At 36.2% G+C, this 21,697-nt stretch overlaps 1 protein-coding gene across 2 annotated transcripts in view; it reads right to left on the bottom strand.

Annotated features, from left to right (window-relative positions):
• The window catches only part of TTC27 (tetratricopeptide repeat domain 27), a 187,133-nt gene that overhangs the window by 86,260 nt on the left and 79,176 nt on the right, over positions 1-21,697 (bottom strand). For both annotated transcript variants that reach the window (XM_063078276.1, XM_063078275.1), the window contains exons 11-12: positions 4,698-4,793; positions 1,902-2,024 (exon numbers count right to left, since the gene is read on the bottom strand). In XM_063078276.1, the coding sequence (XP_062934346.1) occupies positions 1,902-2,024; positions 4,698-4,793 (219 nt within the window). The remainder of the gene's footprint in view (positions 1-1,901; positions 2,025-4,697; positions 4,794-21,697) is intronic.

The raw sequence follows: 21,697 nt of genomic DNA, 5'->3' as shown, positions 1-21,697 counted from the left end.
ATTCTGGCAATTCTTTTTGCCTTCAATACATTGCTTGACATTTTAAACGGCAACCAGTTTTTACAGATTTCAGTACAAAACAATGTTTCATCTACTTTTGATCATCTTTCTTTCTTGGCTCTCATAAAGCACTTGGTTGTTGCTTTCAAAGAAAAGTAAAAGAAATTGTGATGATTTCTTCAATAGCAAATGTTTATTTCACTAAAACCAAATTTACATGTCTCTTCTTTGGTTCTGTCCTTTTCTCTGTATTCAATAACTTTTTATTTCAATGCCACATCATTTCAAGATATTTTTTTAAATGGCAATCAAACCCAACATATGTATTGCTGACACTGTGTCCATAACTCAATTGAAATGATGATACCAATTATAGTATAACTAAGTTCACACATGCACAGGTATTGACAAACTGATAAGATGGCCACCTGACTGACAGCAATTGGAAGATGCCATTAATTGCTGGATACATTCCAATTTAAGAGATATGAAAAAATACATGCCTTAGAATCACATCAGTAATAGCAGCAAACATTCTTGTGGCACTATGAAGTTAGCATCATTGTATGTATTTTACATATATTATCACATGAAAACCTATAAGGTAGGCAGATTCAGTGCTTCTAGATGAGGAAACTGAGGCAAGAGTGAGGGGTAAAGTAACTTGCCCAATATGACAAAGCTAGCAAGTGGGAAAGTTAGCATCTGAATCTAGGCAGCCTGAGTCCAGAGGCTATGCTTTTAACCACTATGCCATTCTGCCTCTCCAGTAAGTAATCAATAACTAGCTTTGTGATCAGAGGCAAATCATAAGGAAATCCCTTCCTTACTTGGAAAAGGAAGGAGATGGAACGGATAATTATGGAGTTCTTTTCCAGGATCAAAATATTATAATTCTACAATCTTCTATGGTAAAACTTTACCCCTATGCTGGTTTCTCATTAAGCCAATACAATTCAAAGGCCTTCACTGCTATTACCTGATTAGTGAGAAAGGAATGTAACTTTCACTATTAGGCTAAAATAGACATACTTAAGAAGGTATTTAAGAGAAACACATACTTGCGAACTGCTATTTTCTTTTTGGGGGTGATGGCAAAAGGTTGACTATAGATATGAATGATCCAATTTGTGGGTTTTCTCTGCTTGTATACTCAGTCATTTTAAATTTTTAATCCAAAATTACCATATGATTTTAATGTGTCAGGGTTTTTTTTGTTTGTTTGTTTGTTTTTTAATTTTTTTTAAAATTTTAATGTGTCAGTTTTAAGGCTATTCACAATGCAAAGCCCCTTTCTCTTCTTAAAATTCTGTTCATGTATGAGGGGAAAAACAACAGATTAATAACAGATGCAAAAATTGCAACATTTTCTCTCTTGACCCAATTTAACAGTGGAATTAAATGTGCATTACACTCTTGACAATTCTTCTGCCCCATGGGTGGTTGTCACACCCTTTGGATTTTCTTATACAGGCTGAGCTAGCTGTTGTCTCTCCTAGGTAAGCTCCCTTCAGGCCCACAGCCTCTGATTATCAGACAACCCAGTGATAATTAAAATAATTCTCAATATTTCACTTTGAAGTTGTCCTACAAGAGAAGAGTCAGTAAAGGAGAGAGATCAAAATACACTGTCTTCAAAGCTTTCATGATTCTTTTCTAAATGTCAAATATATAATCAATTTCAGTCTGCTTTTCTCTTTTATATACACATACACGTGCATACACATAAAATAATCTGCCCCAACAGCAATCACACAAAACATTAAAAAGTTTTTTGGAAAGCAGTGAAAAAAAGAATATAAGTGAAAATTGGCAAAAGTGAGCTTAAAAAACCAAAGAAATGAGAAGATGCTCAAAGAGGTAAGACTCTCACCAGTACATAGGATTTTACTATTACATACCTTTCCATGCTGCCCGGTTCTTTCATAACAAATGACAACATCTTCCCACATTTCTAGCTTCTCAAATATCTGAAGGGCTGAACTGGTACATCCCAATTCAAAGAGCAAACTGGCAAGTTGGCGCTGGGAAAATCAAAATAATTGACATTTCTTGTTAAATAATTAAATTAACATTTCTTGTTAAATAATTAAAACGACATTTCTTGATATAAAGAGAGATTCCTGTTTCACTTGCAGGTATACCCAATCTGCCTTTTAAAGGGTCTGCTTATTGTAATAAATGCATAATTTCTATAATTTGACATCTACTAATTAGGAATGTGTGACAATTCAATACTTACCTTTACTTTAGCAAACTTCTTCACAGGGGGTGAGGAATTAAAAAACTATAGAAACTTTTCAAAATACTCAACATATCAAGTTTTTTCTAAGAAATCAGAACTTAAAAGACAAAAATCAATATTTCTTTCTTACCTAGAGATTTTATTTACTACAATCTCTGAGTTGTAAAGTTGAGGTCCAATAAATCCATTTTTTAAACTCTGAACAGTCAATATAATGACATAAAATGTAGGCCTTCGTGATCTTTATTCATGGGGGCATCTCTGGCTCTTTCTCACTCAGATCTACTTAGATTGAGCTTAAGTATTTATTTTAAGTACATTCTAACAAACTTAGTAGCTACCTAATTTCCTAGTCACTGACAGGTAAAAAGGAGAAAATTGGGGTAAACATATTCAAAAATAGTTATATTGTGCCTTATAAGTGATCAATCCTGCAGGAATGGAAAAATATATATATTGGAAAGGTTTAACAGTGTAGGTGAGGTTTTTGAATAAGATATAGTTTCATATTAATGAGAGCTATATTTTTTCTTTTAAGTACTCTTTTACTACTCTTTGAAATTTCAATATCTATTTAAGAGTTAAGAAGCTAATGGATATGCAAGATCTGGGACTGACAAAATTAGAAAGTAAAATGAAATGTACCTGAAAATTATAAGCTAATATATTATCAAAATAAATAAGGAGGATTTTTAGCTAGTTTGGAGCATATGATTAGAAGTTTTCAAAAACTGAACAACAGCTTGTGGGAGCTAAAATAAATCTTAGTGCTCACTGGAGTAAGTAGTTCAATCTTTTCATTTAACAGATGAAGAAACGTAGTGACATCTGATGATATGGCTACTTAGTGGCAGAGAATAATTCTCTTTTTATAATAAATTGTGTGGTTTCTTGATCTTTAAAATGATAATAAAGCAAGGGTTCAGGTCCCTGTGCTGGCCAGCCACCAAAAAATAAATAAACAATAAAAAAAAGGATACATAAAGATATGGCTATTCCCCATGCCGCAAGAAAAAGAGATTTAACTTCCTAATGAAAAAGGATCCTTATCTAACTGCCTAGGGATCCTAAAATCCACAGTTTTCTAGGCAGATAAAATAAACATTGAGTCTAAATTCTATTTGAACAGTGTTTAAGTTTCCTAATGCTTCTGTTCAGAAACAGATAAAAAGCTACACTGTCAACCAGACATTTTTATCTTAATAATAGCTCCGTCTGAAATGCTTATCCACCACAAACCATACAGTACAAAGCACTTAACAAATTTCACACATCAGGATCAAAAACATGCAAAAAAAATTCCAGCTGTTAACACCTTCTTGATGAAGAAGCTATTCCTTTTGAGGTGATATAGCAAAGTGCTTTACTTGCTTACATTTTGAGACTCCTTCAGTACGTAAAGTGAATTCCATCATGTAATAAACCTCCTCCTTTACCCTGTGTTTAAGAATATAATCTACTCTAAGAAATCTTATAAATGAGGATTCTGAACCACTGAACAGTGGGCTGGTAATTTATAATTCTAAGTCAGTACCTATGTGCACAATCCACGAGAGAAAGGAAAAGGAGATTAAAATGACAGTAATTACTAAATCATCTAGAAACCTCCGGCTGGCACCATTTGACTCCACTTAACCTCTCTGTGCCACAGCTTCCTCATCTGTAAAATGGAGATATTTCTCAAAATTGTGCAATTAAATTAGATAATGTGTGTGAAATGCAAAAAGCGTGCATCACACTAAGTATGCAGTGTAAGTTGGTTGTTATCAGCTGATATAATTACAACCCAATGAAGAAATAAGAAAGGAGGTAAACCAGACTAAAAGTTAGGAAATTAGGGATCTAATCCATGTACGGTTTTGTGATCAATATTGGAAAGTTAATTGCACTGAGCCTCAATTTTCTTATCTGTAAAATTAAGAAACTGGACAAGGTATCTAAGTTTTTTTCAGTGCTAAAATTTTACAAAATAGGGGAATGACACCGATAATACAGGAGGAGAACACGGGGACAAGGGGCCAGAATCTCCACCTCAACATGGGGTTTTAGGAGCTATACTAGTTATTCTTACATCCTCAGAAAGAGGAGAGTAGTTAAGGGTATCTCACAATATAAAGTAAATAAATGCTTTATTTTACTTTTCATAAAGAACTTGGTTAAAATGTTCATTCTTTGGCAGAATGTCCTTAAAGGACTTTTAAATAAAAATTATTTTGAAAATAAAATTGTTTATGGTCCTCCTATTATTTAATTTCTAGGATTATATTTAATACTTTTAAATTCTCTTAAATCAAAACAGCAATTTGAAGTAGTTAGCAATCCCCAGCTAGACACTTTTATTCTTTTCACTGAAATATTTGAAAATTCAAACATAAATTGAAATTATCCTTTTCTAATGCATTTACCTTTCTAAAGCAAAGTATTTTCCATACCCAATGACAAACAAAATTACCTGAATGGCCCAGTGAGGTGGCACTTGACAGCAATAGAAAATCTTTAGACGTTCCAATACTGATGTAGTTTTATCTTCAAATTGGTCTGCAAGAGCCTTAAGAACACATATCATAATCAGAATCTATATGTGTAGTAACTTTTTAATATAAACAAGATTCTTATTGTGAAAGTTATACAAATGCACATACAATGACAAACTCAAGTCATTTTAACAAGGCAATGGGATATGTAAATTGTTTCTTGAATTTCTTTAAATGTTCAAAAAACTTTAAAGTTAATCAAAACATTCCCATAAACATGTACATTAAAAACTTACCTGGAAATCAGTTTTTAAATTAAGATTTCCTAGAGTAGTTCTTCCAAAGAACTATTCTATTGATAAGCATTTTTACTTTTTCTAAGAAAAACTGATCCTTAGTATATCTATTTCACAATAGAACACCACTTAAACAATGGCACTTTCTAATATAGATCAGAGAAAAATGATATGAAGAACTGCAATTAATATTACTTTCTCAGGAATAAAGTGAAAGAAAAAAAGTAGGTCTATTTGAGTTCTCTCACTCTCCAGCAGCAGAGCTATACGGCTGGACATTCATTCATGCTAAAGCATCTGCATGGTGCAGTGGACAGCTGTAAGCTACGTGCACTGAAGAATCCCTCTGGTGTACTGAAATCCCCACACTGGTACTGAATAACTGAACTCCTAGAAGCTACATCAAGAAGCAGACCAACAAGACCAAGATGGTCAGGGCCAACTGCAAATTCAAAGGCTGATATTATCCTCTAGTTAAGTGATCAGTCACCAGAAGAGCTCACATAGTCAGCATCAAAGTGAATGCAGATACACTCTGCATTCCTGGACAGACACATGGACAGCAGCCCCATTACCATGATCATCTTCTCCTGACTCTCCATTTGTCATTTAGTTTATATTAAGTACACCTATTTTTCTGATATTATATACTTTCTTACCTTTTCTCAACTATGTATTATCGTGACCTTTTTTCTATAATGCAGTACTCAAATTTGCTTTTTTTGTCAGTTCACTAGTTTTCACAGACCTGTCTTAAGAGGATTAGATGGTAGTAATATGTCAACATTAATTTTCTGATCTTAATGCACATATTGGGTTATGTAGGAGAATGTCCTTGTATTTGAGGATGATAAAGCACTATGGACTTCAGGACACAAAGGACAATTGTACTGTACCTGCACCTTTTTCTGTAAGCTTGAAATTGTCTCAAATTTTTACAAAATTAATTTTTAAAATTAAAAATTTTAAAAACATAAAAGATGTAGCAATACAGACTTAGAAAAAAGAAAAGGACAGGAGTCCAACACATCCTGGTAAAAGTCTAAGACAAGGAGACAGTTTCTGAGCAGGGAAACTGCTCCTAAATTGGGGGTTTTCTATATTATATTACATGAGAGATACATTTGTTAGTCTAAGAACATCTTGTAGAATGAGCTTAAATGTAAGAAAACACTCATTATACACCACTTCTTTGACAACCCAATTGTTATTGAATCAAGTCACTCAGAACAAATTGAGACATAACCAGACTCCTAAGCCATGTTGGTCAAAATGTTTTTAAGCTTTCTGGCCTTACTTCACAGAACCTTAATAGCAAAAAGATTGCATGCTTCTGCCCAAAGCTGTTTAGTTGTGGGAGGGAGGGTAGAGAAGAATAACTTCTGGCTGAATACATATGGTTACAATGTATAAATTAAGAGATCACTGAATTACTTCATAAAAAGGGAGGCAAATTACTTCATAAGGGGGGGTGTAAAATCAATATGTTATTTTTTGGAAAGAAAAAAATAACTAGTGCTCATTTAATAATGACACAAAACCAAAAGCAACATCATAAAATTTACTTTTACTATCTTACATGCAAAAAAGTTTATGTTCAAACAAAACTCAAGTCATTTGCTATAGTGTTGTAACTAGCTAAAACATATTAAGTGCTCAGTACATACTTCTTGATTTATTAATAAACAGTTTTATTATGTATTTCAGATACTCTCAGATACTTCTGGATGATCTCAGAGTATCTAAGTGTCTCTTATACTCTTAGATACTCTCTAAAATGGCAAAGACCACCGGAGAGAGCAGAAAGAATCAACACTCAATTTTAGCTGGATCCCATGAGTAAGCCCCTGTATAAGAATTTGATTAGGCCATATGTATGATAAAGACTCAAAACAGAACTCTAACCTATTTTCACTACTGGACAGAATATATTTCTTCCTACCTTAAGTATGACAACCACCTAAATAAGATTTACCTACCAATAAAACTAACATTAAATTAATATACAAAAGTAAGGCATGATAGGTGTACTGTTATTTGCCTATTTCCACTACTAGATTCAAAGTACTCTTTTATTTGCTAATTTACTAAAAATACAGGGATATAGTTACAATACATCTTTAGGTTATTCAGAGTTGAATAATTTCTAGCAACTCATTCTGAAATAATTCCATCATATTCAAACAAACTGTAGTCCTTCACTGGCATGGTAAATGGGGAAAGCAGTGCTGGTAAGTGAAGTGACCTGGATTCTGTTCTAGGTCTATCCCCAACAAGCAAGTCATTTAATCACAATGGCACTTATCTATGAAATGATTTTTTAAATGATCCTTGTACTTCCAACAGTCTCTGAGTATGGCTTTATCAAAAGAATGTTTTATTTCAAGCATTTGAGGAGATTTTTTGGTTAATTTTAGGCACCTTTAGTAGAACATAGTATCATGTACAGTCATTAGGAACAAACCAGGAACCTAAATATTCTGGAAGACAATGGTAGAACGTTAAGTACTAGGAGAATGGGAGTGAGTGGCCAGCCTGTGGCTCACTCGGGAGAGTGTGGTGCTGATAACACCAAGGCCACGGGTTCGGATCCTATATAGGGATGGCCTATATAGCTCACTGGCTGAGCGTGGTGCTGACAACACCAAGCCAAGGGTTAAGATCCCCTTACTGGTCATCTTTTAAAAACAAAAAAAAGTACTAGGAGAATGGGACTGAATCAAAGTGAACCTTCGATTACCACTGTGTATATTTATGTGCACAAAAATAAACATAAACAATGTGCTCAGTGAGAAAGTAGCACTTTGCAAGCTTTAACATTCTCCTAGAAATGTAGGTAAATGACCTCTAAAGTAGTGTGTCCTTCCCTTTCACCTACCAATTTTCTCTTTCCAATTTCTAAATTTTGTGAATTTCACAGTTGAACGTTATGGGCACTTGGTCATAAGTAAAAACTGGTGTGAGGAAGTGGTGTTTAAGGAAAGATGGTAATGTCGAAAATGAACAGAGAGAAACCACAGAGAAAGAGAAAGCAAATATACTCTAGATGGTCATTAACAGCACTTTAGGCTCCCGAACAAACTAAGAGTTGAAAGCAAGCCAGATTCTACTCTAGGAGGGTGACTGAAGAGATTTTTGATGAATGGGAAAGCAACAAGCAGAGTGAGAGCGCAGTCCAGAGATGGAGGGGTGGGGAGCCGAGTCACAGAAAAGCCAGCGGCAACTGTTGGATACATCAGAGATGACATCATGTTCCACAGACTATTGTGACATGAGGTTGTGTTCAAGTTTTAAGACTCCCCTTTAATGTCATTTTCTCCCAAACTCCACCTAAAAGCATTTATAATTTGAGTGTCCTTTGAGAAAATGTGCATATGGATCCTCTAGCCCCATGCAATAACAACTCCCAGATCTTCCAGGAGCCACAGTACCACAGGTCAGGGGATATCTCTGTGGAATGGGGAATAAAAGATGAAAACCTCAGAAAGCAATAATGTACCCCACTTGTCACTGCTCTGTTTTCAGTAAAGAACTTCCCAGAAAAACTAGAGGAGATCAAGACTACATTTTAAAATTAGCACATGGAGAATGATTTAGTATATAAACACAAATCTGAACAAGGTCTGGTGTGATTTAGAGTGTATTTATGTGCTCATATCTAAAAGTATGGCACACACGTCTTCAAAAGAGCAGAGCTAGTCCCAAAGGACCTATCCTTTCCCTGAAAGGTATTCATTCTCACTAGTATGATACCAAAGTGTTTACTGGCTTTCTGAAGAGCCAAGAAGAAATTAACTTATAATCTAAAAGGTATGATTGATCATATGCCAGATCACCTAATACTTGCTTTGTTGTGCAATCTTCGCACGTGTGTTTGGGGGGATGAGATTTATTATTAAAATATGTACTTAATCAAATAAATCCAACAGCTGGGTTGAATAGCTTTCTCTGACAGGAGTCTGCAGTCATTCAGCAGTGATTTACAAATTGAGTAGCCTCAACCTCAAATGCCAAAGCCCCCCAAAATTTCCAGTAAGAACAAGGAGAAGAACTAAAATCTATGCGCATACCTCCTCATTAAAACTATTGTTGGGCCGAGCCCGTGGCGCACTTGGTAGAGTGCTGCGCTGGGAGCGCGGCGACGCTCCCGCCGCGGGTTCGGATCCTATATAGGACTGACCAGTGCACTCACTGGCTGAGTGCCGGTCACGAAAAAACGACAAAAAAAAAAAAAAAAACTATTGTTAATCCAGTTTTTTACCTCATATATAGGAAACTGCATCTCTGAGAGATAAAAAATGACTTGCCTGAAGTCATAAAGCTATGAAATAGGTAAGGCTGTCTGACGCCAAAGACCAGAGTTCGAAGCTTCATTAAAACCTTATGTCTTGGGCCGACCCCGTGGCGCACTCGGGAGAGTGCGGCGCTGGGAGCGCAGCGACGCTCCCGCCGCGGGTTCGGAGCCTATATAGGAATGGCCGGTGCACTCACTGGCTGAGTGCCGGTCATGAAAAAGACAAAAAAAAAACCCCAAAAAACCTTATGTCTTAACTACATGGAGAATTATCAGGTCTGTGAAAATAAAAAGCAGCTTCTTGTTGGAAAAATATTGAGAACTGTATTTAACCAACTTTAATTTTTTTAACCTAAGTCCCATAATTTGGGAGTCAGCGCATGGCCTCTTCAAGAAGATGCTCAGTTATTGCTCCTGTCCCAAACACAGACAGGTATTAGTGTGTGGGCTGGTAGGAACTGGGTCTATTAATGGGAGCTGGGAGAACCTAGATCCCCTTTTTATAATTCCAGAGTGAAGAGATAAACATGAAGAAACAGTCCTCAAGGAAGCCCAGATGGCTATTGCCGAGCATCGTCCTTTACCGGCCACAACTTAGGTCAGCAGTTCTTAAAGTTTTTGGTTTCAGGACCCCTTTAAACTCTCATAAGTTACTGAGGGACTCCAAAGAGCTTTTGTTTCTGTGGGTTATAATCTATCAATATTTATCATATTAAAATTAAAACTAATAAAATTTAAATATTAATTCATTTTAAAGTAAAATAAATCTATTACATTAACATAAATAACATGTTTTTATGAAAAATAACTATTTTCCAAAACAAAATTTTTAACAGTCTTGAAAAGAGTGGCACTGTCTTACAATTTTGCAAATCTCTTTAATGTCTGGCTTAACAGATGACAGCTGGATTCTCAGATCTGCTTCTGCAGTAAATCTGTTGCAATATGATATTTTGGTTGAAGTTTATGGAGAAAATCTGGCCTCCCACAGATATGCAGTTGGAAAAGGAAGGAGTATGTTAGCCATTTCAGTTAATTGTGGATATTATTCTTTGATACTACACCAAAATTCAACATATCGTGATTTCTTAAAGGTTACTCACAATGTGGAACTTGAAAACCTATCAATAAACTTTTCTCTGTTACATTAAATACTCGGTTACATTAAAATCTACTTGCCTAAAAACAAAAACAAAAATAGTCACTGGTCTAACTTGCACTTTGAATGGCTCTTTTACCCATACTTAATTTTGTATCATTATGCATTGGTCACTTGGAAAATGTCAATCTTCCCAATATTGAGGCATTTCATATAATATCAAAAAATTACACATATATTATGTATTAATATCACCACCAATCTCATCAGAGAAGTCTCATCCCAATACTTGAAGTATTAGGAAGCTTTCAAGTTCACAGCTGTGGATACAGGTTTTCCAAAACTCTCATTTTGTTTTCTTGAAAGATCAAAATGTTATCATTGGTAATAAATACTGTCAATTATTTTCCTTGAAGTCACAAGGTTACTCCATTCATTTGTGAGAAAATTTCTGCCAAATACCCAAGTCTGAATGCCCATAGTTTGTCTGTCAGAAGCTCTTTCAGGTAAAAGTCGTGTTCGATGGGAAAAGCACCCAGCTCAGCTTTTTCTTGAGATGACCGTTGTACTTAAGCAAGCAGCACAAGTGTTCTGGGAGTAGTTCCCACTTCGTCACACAGAATAGTAAAAAAGCACATTCTCAAGAGTAAAGACTTTATAAAAAAATATTTACTGCTTCGAAGACATCTGTACATAAAACTGTCTTTTTTTTTTTTTTTTAACTACATATGAACATGTGGTGGAGAAGCATATGGTAACCACTAGCACAGTTTGGTATTCCCACCTTGATTTGGGCAAAGGGGCTGGCAGCCCCTCCCCCTACCCAGCTTCTGCACCAATATGCAAACATCAATACAGTGAAAAGGAAATAATATCTCAGTGTTCTTAAGAAGACAGTTTTGGCCTATAGGCACTCTGAAATGGTCTGAGGACCCCCAGGGGTCCACAAACCAAACTCTGAGAATGGCTGCCTTAGCATTAGTAGATGTATAAGCTCTTGTGCCTTCCCTACATTCTACCTACCTTCAACTTTCTCCAAAAACTTCTCAAGGGTATCTTGTTTAGTGTTTTAAGGAAGGAAGTACTTGAAAGTTTTTTTTTTTTTTTTTTTTTTTTGGTGGCCAGCTGGTAGGGGGATCCGAACCATCGACCTTGGCTGCACTCTAATCAACTGAGCTAACCAACCAGCCCACATATGTATTACCTTGTCCTAAGAAATATAGGAAATGACAGCACAAGTCGGCCTGTATACAATTTGCAAATATTATAACAGTTCCAAGAATAACAATGTTTTATTGATTATTAAAACCTGAGTGTATGTTTTAAATTTCTAGTATTGTCCTTTCTAAAAAAGTTAAAGTAGTTGAACCTAATAGTAATTAGACACAACTTTCCTGAGTAGATCTCAGCTACACGCAAAGCATCTGTTCTATCTCTATTTGCCCCAGGTAGTTGGCCCTCAATAACACTCACCTGGAAGGTTCCTTCTGGTACTCAGCGCTCTGTTAAATCATGGCACTAGCTCCCAGAACTTGGTGAATATCCCTTTGGCCTCTGTTCTGTGTGGACTTAGACATGAGACAGAAGAACATGTGAAGCTGCTAAGGACTGACAGGTACCTCTGGTTAAGGCCCATGATCACCACCCACACCCCAGCCCAGAACCTCCGAGGGCCAGGCTGAAGAGCTAAATTTTAAGAAGCACACCAGGAGGTGGCACATGTGTTCAGGCAAGTTTGGGAAACGCTGCCTATGGGTGTTCAGATGTACACAGAGTGTTCTCCCAGGGAAAACTAAAGCATCAATTTAAACAACATAATCTGACTCTGCCCAAAGAACTTAAGTTTGTCTATCCCAGGAATATGACTGAATTTATTTAGCGGCTTTGGAAGTGTACTTTAAGTGCTGGGCTTTACTCCATCCCGTTAATAAGTTCCTTTGCTATTTCCTATTTTTCACTTTTCTGTTACTTTCCAGGGTTTTTTTTTTCTTTTTTTTTTTTTACTTTTTAACTATCAATAAATGTTACTTTATGTTGTATTTCACTTGTCCCATTCTTATCCCACTTACCTATGAGCTAGTCGCTTCATGTTTCTTACTAATCTATTATCATGAAGTTAATATCCTGGATTCAGCCTATCAGCGTCCCTCTTGGCAGCCCCCTATCTTGGCCTTATCCGAAGCCCATTTCACCCAGCCATTTGCATGTTCTTTTCCCACACACTACCACATCCTGATATTGTGTGCCTTCTGTCCTCCCCTCCCTCCTGAATTGCAGGCCTTAAGACGCTGAGTTCTGCAACCCAAGCCTTTTTCACAAAAGCCTCTATTTACTTCTTCCTGCCTGTGCTCATTCAACTCCTTTCCTCAAGATAATGCCAAATCTACTGATATATTTTTTCTTTTTTAAGCCAGTTCTTGTAGCTTCCTTAGAACAGTACAGCATGGTGGATAAAAGCATGGGCTTTGAAGTCAGGTAGACCTGGTTTAAATTTTAGCTCCACTATAAGACCATGGGTAAGTCACTTAAACTTTGTCCCTCAGTTTATCAGCAATAATGTATGCAATGCCTACATACTAGGATTATTTAGCATCTGGCATATAAGTGTTCAGAAAACAAAAATAATGATACACAGTTAATTAAAGGGTAGTAACTATATACAGCTCTAACAGTAGTAACTATAATTACCCAACAAATAAAAGCACAGCTAAAATCACATGAGCAAATCCTAATATAATTTTCAATAACTTTCAAATGCACGTGGTTAGTAATGCTGATGAAATATACAGCTAGAATGGAGACACATTTTCATATCTCAAATATTTGAAAAGCTCAATGGCATTGCCCAGCATACTACACATGAAGGACTGTAATTATGCCAATGTTGTTCAGATTCCCCAAGTAGTAATTACTGCTTTTAATCAGTTACGAAGGATTGGGCAGTTTTATTTTTCTGGCACCTAAATTTCCTCTCCTGTAAAGTGAGGACATTAATAACAATCAGCATTTAATCAGAGTTTACAATGTGCCAGGCACTATTTCAAGCACTGCACAAGTATTAACTCATTTAATCCCTTAACAGGGTATGAGGCAGGCACTATTGCTATCCCCACGATTCGGATAAGGAAAATGAAGCACATGAGGTTAGGGAGCTCAACCTTGGCCATAGCAAGTACATGATCTCTCTTCCTCTTAAATTAAGGCTATGGATAATAAAATTTGGTGGTATTCTGAAAACAAACTTTCTGATACTAAAGCAGGCAGAGAAAAGCAGAGATATGAGAATAAGGGTGAGAAAAGAGAAAAAGAAATTTTGATCTGTTTTAGCCCCTAAATCCAGCTATCTCTGGGACTGGAATACCTCTAGACTTCCCAGTTGTAATAGCCAATAAATTTCCCTTATAAGGACCAGTTTGAATTGAGCTTCTGTCCCTTACAACAAGAAGATTCCTTATTGTGACCTGTTCTTAAATTTTACTGAAGCAGAAGTGTCAAGTCTTGAAAGGCTGTAAACTTCAATCTGTCCCTTATAAGCACCTTATATTTAGAAAGACATTCAAGTTAAGTATGAAAATGAAATGCAATTTCTCAAAATTTGAAGCCATACCCACTCATTAGGCAAGCCAAATATAGCCAAGGTCAGCTTGAATTACTAGATCATGTGCTCCACTCCACCTCCCTGTCCTCCTTCAGTGGCTTCATAATGGCAGCAGTGTATTCTCCAGTCATGCAAACAGTTACACATCAAGGCCAACACCAAGTATAATGCATGTGGATGTACTTTTGTGAAGAAGATAGGCGAAAATAGAGCACATGAATATTCTGAGACACTAACACATGGAAGAGAAGTCTTTAATGCAGAACAAATGACCAGTTTGTAATATAGAGGAAAAGTTTTGTTTCCTGTTATGTTGAGAAGCTCCAAGTGAAGATATTTCCAGTAAATTAAGGAGTTAATTCATGAACTCCAGTCTCTTATCAACTTCTCATAAGCTCAAAGGGTAGTGATTTATACATTATTTCATCATTTTTTAGGAAACCCAATAAGAAAAAACTGACATGCCTTTACCTCTTTTCGCTTCCCTTAAAAAAAAAAAAAAAATACAACCAACTAAACTCTGAATTACTACCCTCTGGGAACTCTATGTTAAAAGTGTGATCGTAGAGACTACTCTGTCCCTATTAGCTTTGGCACTGGGGCTTGTTACTACACTGAAAATTTGGACTGAAATGATATCAGAAAGGCTGGTCTCTATAGCTCTCAGATTACTGAAGTGCCATATGAAAATATAGTCTTTAATTTAGCTAATTCTCAGTCCTGCTAATAAATAGATAATTTAAAATCCATTTTTTCGAATTCAACATTTAGCTAACACCCACTGAGTGCCCATTCTGAGAATACAGAAATAATTAAAATATAGAACCTGACTCCTTGAGAAGCTCACATTCTAGCTGTCAAGAATGAAAGGTTTCCATTAAAGTATAATATACTTAGTAAATGCTAAATTACAACTATGAAAACACAGAGTACAGAAATAAACCACACATACATGATCAGCTGAGTTTTCAACGAGGGTGCCAACCAGAACAAGGAGGGGCCAGTCAGTGGTAAGAAGAGAAACTAAGGAGAGTTGTGACAGTTTATGTGAGAAATGAAGATGATCCTAAGTAACATAATTCACATACTAGCTATGGCATAAATCCGAACTTCACAAAACCTTCTCTCATAACACTTAGAATGGAGCTGAGACATGTCAGAAGCCTGGGTCTGCTGAGGGAAACTTACTTTCATGATCAATCCTTGGCTGGGGAATGGGAGGTCGCAGGTGGGCATAAACTATCCTTTGTCCCTGTGAGAATACCAAGGGGAGTATCACTCTGTGGGGAGGCATCCTTTATAGCTGGACCCCTTCATAGGAAACTCTGGGGTACTGGAGAGTCCATATCTGCATCTGAGAACATAATGTGTTGTCTCCAGCTTAGTATATAACTCAATATTACATCCTACAGTTGTGCCCATTGGTTTCTTTCTTGCAGTCATATCCCCATCCCTTTGAAAGAATCACAAACTTTCATAATTACTGTCAAGTTGAGATGATCCTCATAAGCTAGCTCTCTGCCCCAAACAACTATGCTCCTGCCAAGTCTTCTTTATGACCACATGCAGAGGGCAGTTCTGATGGGCTGCTGTGACCTGAGGTCTGGCTCTGGTCTAGCAGCATAAAAGGAGACCCCATGTTAATACATTTGATGTGGAGATAAGGTAATTTTCCCATATAATCAACCTCAGTGCCCACTGTCTGGGTTGTTGGATCTTTTTCTGACCCTGATATCCCATCCCTTAAATGCTTTAACCTCTTTCTTGATGAACAGGTGCTTTCTCTAACCACTGTAAGCCTTTTATATCTTTTGCAGTCTCCCTGAGTTCAATGATCTAAGAAGAATTCACACACTGTTTAGTTTTCTGCTCTCCATATAGCTCATCTTTCGGGCTGTTATTCTGGTGAAGGTGACCCAGTATTCCAAACTATGACTTCTGTAACTCAGTACCATGACCTAATGCTTCAAACACCCACTAACAGGCAGCATTCCTCAGTGGGGTCTCCATCCATTGTTCCTGGCTCTTCGCTTCACATCTTGGTCCCTGTTACCAGCTCCTTAGGACACCTGCTCTGCCTCGTAGGCTCAAACACACTGCCTGGTTGTACCACTGAGGAGATACTGTCTCAGATCTCACATGTCTTGTCAGAAGGAAAGGAATGAGGGAATGAAGCAAATGGAGATATGGGGTCTATTTAAAAAGAGAAGCACTTCTTTTAACAAGATGCCTAATTACCGTACATTTCTCAATCAGGGCCCTAGAGGAAGATGTAGAAGGAAGATTCTGAGAAACCTAAAGAAACATGTTAGGTAGACACACCCTGGCCAAGTGTGCAGCATCTGCAGTCAGCCCTCCCATTCAGAGGAAAAGTCTCTCAGACAATGAGTCCCACATCGCTGCAGAGCGAACTCATGTTAACCATCAATACAATCAACTTTGGTGATCGCCAGGCATCTAAGGAAAAGCAATATCCATGAAAAAGAAGGGCCAAGATGAACATATAAATGATTCACTCCTGAGGAAAAAGAATTTACAGAAAAGAAGAGAATTTTTAAAATTTTAATTAATAGTGTGTAATGAAATTAAATGAGATACTGCATCTATAAAACAAGAAAAGACTATTATGGAAAAGAACAATCAGGAAAACACAGACTTCCTGAAAATTAAAAATAATTGCCAAAATAAAAATTACATGGATGGACTGAATATTAGGAATTGGGCTAATGATCAAAACTAGTGATATAGAAGAAAAGGCAGAAGAAATCTCCCATAACATCAAGCAACAAGACAAAGAGAAAGTTTGAAAGAAAGGAGTCATAGAAGATAGATCCAGGATGTCTCACATAGGTCTACTAAAATTCCAACTGCAGAACTGAATTGGAGACAAATTTAAAAATAAGTGATGCAAGAAGTATATTAATGACATAACAAAGAAAACAACTCTGAACTATAGGGACATGACTGCTTACATTTATAGAACCCAATATGTGCTCCAGCCAGAGAAATGACAATATTTATGACACCTAACATTAAGCACTTGCCACCTGAGAGACACTGCTCTAAATATTAACTCATATAATCATCATAAAAACTCTATTCCCATCATATACACGTGGGAACTGAGGTTAAAAAAAAAAAAAGATTAAATAGTTTGTCTAAAGCATGAGCAGCTATTACATGGTAGAGCTAGGGTCTGAAACCAGGCAGTATGACTCCAGAGCCCATACTCAAATTTAGATACATCCAGAATTCCAAGAATGGAGAAAAAAATTCTAAAAATTTTCAAAACAAGAAGAAAAAAAACATAACTATAAACGAAGAAGAGTCAGACTGCCATATATATCAGCAAACTGGGATGCTGGAAGATGTAAAAGTAATGACATCATTTAAAGTACTAAAGAAAGAAGATTCTGAAACTAGAATTCTATACCCAGCCAAACTACTAAATTATGGTGGAAAAACACTTTTCACAAAAACTCAAATTTTATCACACATGTTTTTCATGTGAAAAAGTTACATGAAAAGGTAATAAAGAAAACGAAAAGAAAGACAAGAAAGATAACACCTGAGATACAAGAAACAGTGGTAGTTACTGTGAGCTAGAATGAGTGAAGAAAGCAAAGAAAAAGTTAACAGAGAATTAACTTGATTGTTGTGATAGCTTCCATCAAGTAACAAAGGTTTAGAGACAAATCACCGCATCTCCTTCTCCATCAGTCAAATCACACTGTTGGGTTGTGTAAGTAATACACTCACGTGATCATAATCATAATGCTGTAAAATTAGTTTAAAGTTTTTAAAGTCAACACACATACCAAACACAAGTGACAAAAATTACACAGTAAAATGTAGAGTAACAACCCTTGACAATTGAAAAATAACACAAAAATGGAAGAAGTCATGAGAGAAGCACTGATCTCCTCATCAATCGTAGTGTGGAGGCACGAGATTCTATCTCAAATAGATAAATCAAGAAATAGAAGTATTTAAAGATATATCATAGACATATAAATATTTAAAGTTATAATGGAAATCACTAAAATAACAACAAAAAAAGAAACTGCTAAAAATCAACTGGGAATTGGGGAATAATTTACATCTTTCATTTAAAATCCTTCTGAGTAAACTTCATTTTTTTTTTATATGCAGTACTAAAATTTTTACTATGCAATTTAAAATCAAAATATATTAATTAAAGGATACCTTCAAACATAGGGGATTGATTAGATAAATTGTAGCACCTCTATTTAACAGTGACATATGGCCATTGAAATGAATGAGCTACATTTACAGGTATGAGCATGCAGAGTTGATCAAGCTATTATGTTAAGAGGGGAAAAGGCCTAAAGCAATATAAACTGTATAATCCTATTTATGTTAAAGCATATTTATGTTTATTTATGCATAAAAAGAGGTATAGGAAGTATAATTTCTTGAGACTGGAAAGCAAGCAAAGGAAAAAGAAAGCTGGTTGTTGTTTTTCCATTTCTGTATTGCTTACATTTTTTATAATGAGCAAGTATTACTTCTATAATCAAAAACAATTAAGAACAGTGAAATAGTTTTAAAAAACAAAACACACTTTGCTACTTCTAACCATGGACTTGGTCCAGGTCATACATGTAATGCCTGCGGAGTGTGGTAATTCCATTAAAAAAAAAATCATAAAGGACCTCTTTCTCAAATTATTAAAAAACAAGTACAAGGTTCACTTACAAATCTTAACAGTATATTACTGTGACCAATTTTCCCCCAATCAAGGGTTTTGTTATAACTTGCCCTTAATCATCACTAGAAATTAAACAGCCGTGTAAAGAAAGGACTACCAACTTTTAAAAGAAATGTTTCAGCCCATACAGGAGCAGTAATCTCCACAATGATAACAATCATCATGTTCTCGTCCTCCTGCCTTCTCAATTAACCCTAATAAAAACCCCTGTTCCTTCAAGCATGCATGCAACTACAGTATCAAGAACAGATGTTCTAAAAAAATTTTTTTAATTGTGAAATCTGACTTAACTATCACAGTCCAGAAAGTCAAATTGTAGTATGAACAGACCCCAGTGACAGAAAACTGCTAAAATCCTAAATTCCCAATTCAATGCATGTCCTCCCAGAAATTCAAAGATGAAGGAAAAGATTGCTGTTGGACAATCATCTTCAGAGGTACAACTACTTGAATGGGGCAGATCTTCACAACTTAAGTTAAGAGGTTTAAGAGTTAACTGAATAATTAAAATCATTATAAAGATTATTGTAATAACGAACACAAAATAATCAAACATTAGCCCCCAATGACTGAACAGAGTTTGCCTAACACTAGGTTAAAGCAGTTAATATGAAAGTTAGAATACAATGACAAATTCAGTTTGCACAATTTTCTTTTTACAATTTTTTGGATTGAACATAAATAAGATGGTCCCTTTGAATGTACATGGTTTCAATTAATTTGCTTCGTATTTGGATTACATGTTGTCTTTAGTCCATTTTGTGCTACTATAACAGAATACCTGAGACTGAGTAATTTATAAAGAAAAAGATTTATTTCTTACAGTTCTAGAGACTGGGAAGCCGGAGACTGGGAAGCCGAAGCATCTGGTGAAGGCCTTCTTGCTGACTCATCCCATGACAGAAGGCAGAAGAGCAAGAGAGCATGAGAGAGAGAGGAAGGAGGCCAAACTCATCCTTTCATCAGAAACCCACTCCTGCAATAACTAAGCCACGCCCTGGACAAAGGCATTAATCCATTCATGAGGCACAGCTCTCATGACCTAATCACCTCTTAAAGGTCCCACCCCTCACTGTTGCACTGGGGATTATGTTTCCAACACATGAACCTTGGGGGACACATTCAAACCACAGCATATGTATAATATACTACTTTCACCATAGCAAAGGAGAGAAGAAAAAGATGTGATCTTATGATAAAATGTTGATTACATGGGTTTGGATCAGATGGGGAAGAGAAAGCTGACTGACAATAGAGATTACAGTAGTCTCCACTTACACACAACTTCGTTTTCCTCAGATTTAGTCACCAGTGGTTCGAAAACATTAAATGGAAAATTCCAGAAATAAACAATTAATAAGTTTTAAATTGCATGCTGCTCTGAGCCTCATGATGAAATCTCATGCCATCCCGCTCCATCCACCCGGGAATCATCCTCTGTCCAATGTCTCCACATTGTAGATGCTACCTGACGATTAGTCACTTAGTAGCCATCTGGGTTATCATACCAACTTTTGTGGGATTGCAGTGCTTGTATTCAAGCTTCCTTTATTCTACTTAATAATGACCAAAGGCACAAGAGTTAGGGATGCTGGCAATTCAGATATGCCAAAGAGAAGCTGTAAAGTGCTTCCTTCAAGTGAAAAGGTGAAAGTTCTTGACTTAATAAGGAAAGAAAAAAATCGTATGCAAAGTTGCTAAGATCTATAGTAAGAACGAACCATCTGTCTGGAAAATTACAAAGGAAAAAGAACTTTGTGCTAGTTTTGCTGTGGCACCTCAACCTGCAAAAGTTAGGGCCTCAGTGTGTGGTAAGTGCTTGGTTAAGATGAAAACGGCATTAAATTTGCAAGGGGAAGACATGAACAGAAATGCGTTCCAATTGACAGCATGAGGTTTGGTATTACGCACAGTTTTAGAAATCCATTGGGGATCATATCCCCCTTGGATTGGAGGGACTACTGTACTACTTCATACCCCATTGGTAAAAAAAAAAGCAGGGTATAAATGATTACTGAGGAATATAATCTCATTTTAATTCAAGCAGCTTCTGAATCATAGCCATTAAAGCAAACAGTGTTTCATAAATATTATTTTCTTCATCATCACCAACATGACCATGCAATCATAAAAGCCTCAATAGCCTGAACATGCAATAATTAAAGAATTCCAGCCCAGAATAATTTCATAAGAGAGATTGTTTTTAATGGATTGTCCTTAACACGGAGTTCCTTCTTCCTCTGTGGATCTCACAATCTTGATTTATTTACCTTTAAATGTGATGCAACATTTTAAGTTTGGCATGTCTCACTTAGAAAGTCCTTCCAAATCTACCACTCTTTAGAACCTGCCATTGGAGCCTTCAGTGTAACTGTCTGTAACTGTAAATTATACACCAGACTGTCATTAACTAGCCAGACAAATTGGGGCAAGTCACCTGACTTCATCACATCTGCATTTCTTCACATATAATAGGACAAGATTAAACTTTTCCCTAGGGCCCCATCTAGCTTATTTTTCTTCCAGCTTTAACAGTTCATCATGTTATCACCTATATAGCCATGCAAGGGAACAAATTTTCAAAAAAACTAAGAGATTTTTTTTTTAAAAACATTGTTTTAAATATACATGTAATTTTTAAATCATTTTCCTCTTATTCTTCAGGGATGCAGTAACTTCGACAAACACTAATATCAAACTTGGAATCTGAGGAATTGGCAAAAGTTCAGATTGTGAGCTAAGTGGCTCAACAGTGACAGAAAATTAGACAAATTCTGCATTCATCCTGTCACATGATTTGCCTAATTTTCAAAATTTCTGAGGTGGGGGAGTGAAAGGATTTTTTCTGAGATACCACCCTGCAGAGGCGGAAATAACAACCATCTAATTCTGTTCTACAGGTAGAGAGCTACCCATCTCTCTGGATAATGAAGCATTTGGGTGGCAAGATGAAGAGACT

This window comes from Cynocephalus volans, chromosome 14 (genome assembly GCF_027409185.1).
Source record: "Cynocephalus volans isolate mCynVol1 chromosome 14, mCynVol1.pri, whole genome shotgun sequence".
NCBI classification, from domain to species: domain Eukaryota; kingdom Metazoa; phylum Chordata; class Mammalia; order Dermoptera; family Cynocephalidae; genus Cynocephalus; species Cynocephalus volans.
This window is presented reverse-complemented; position numbering and strand designations above follow the sequence as displayed.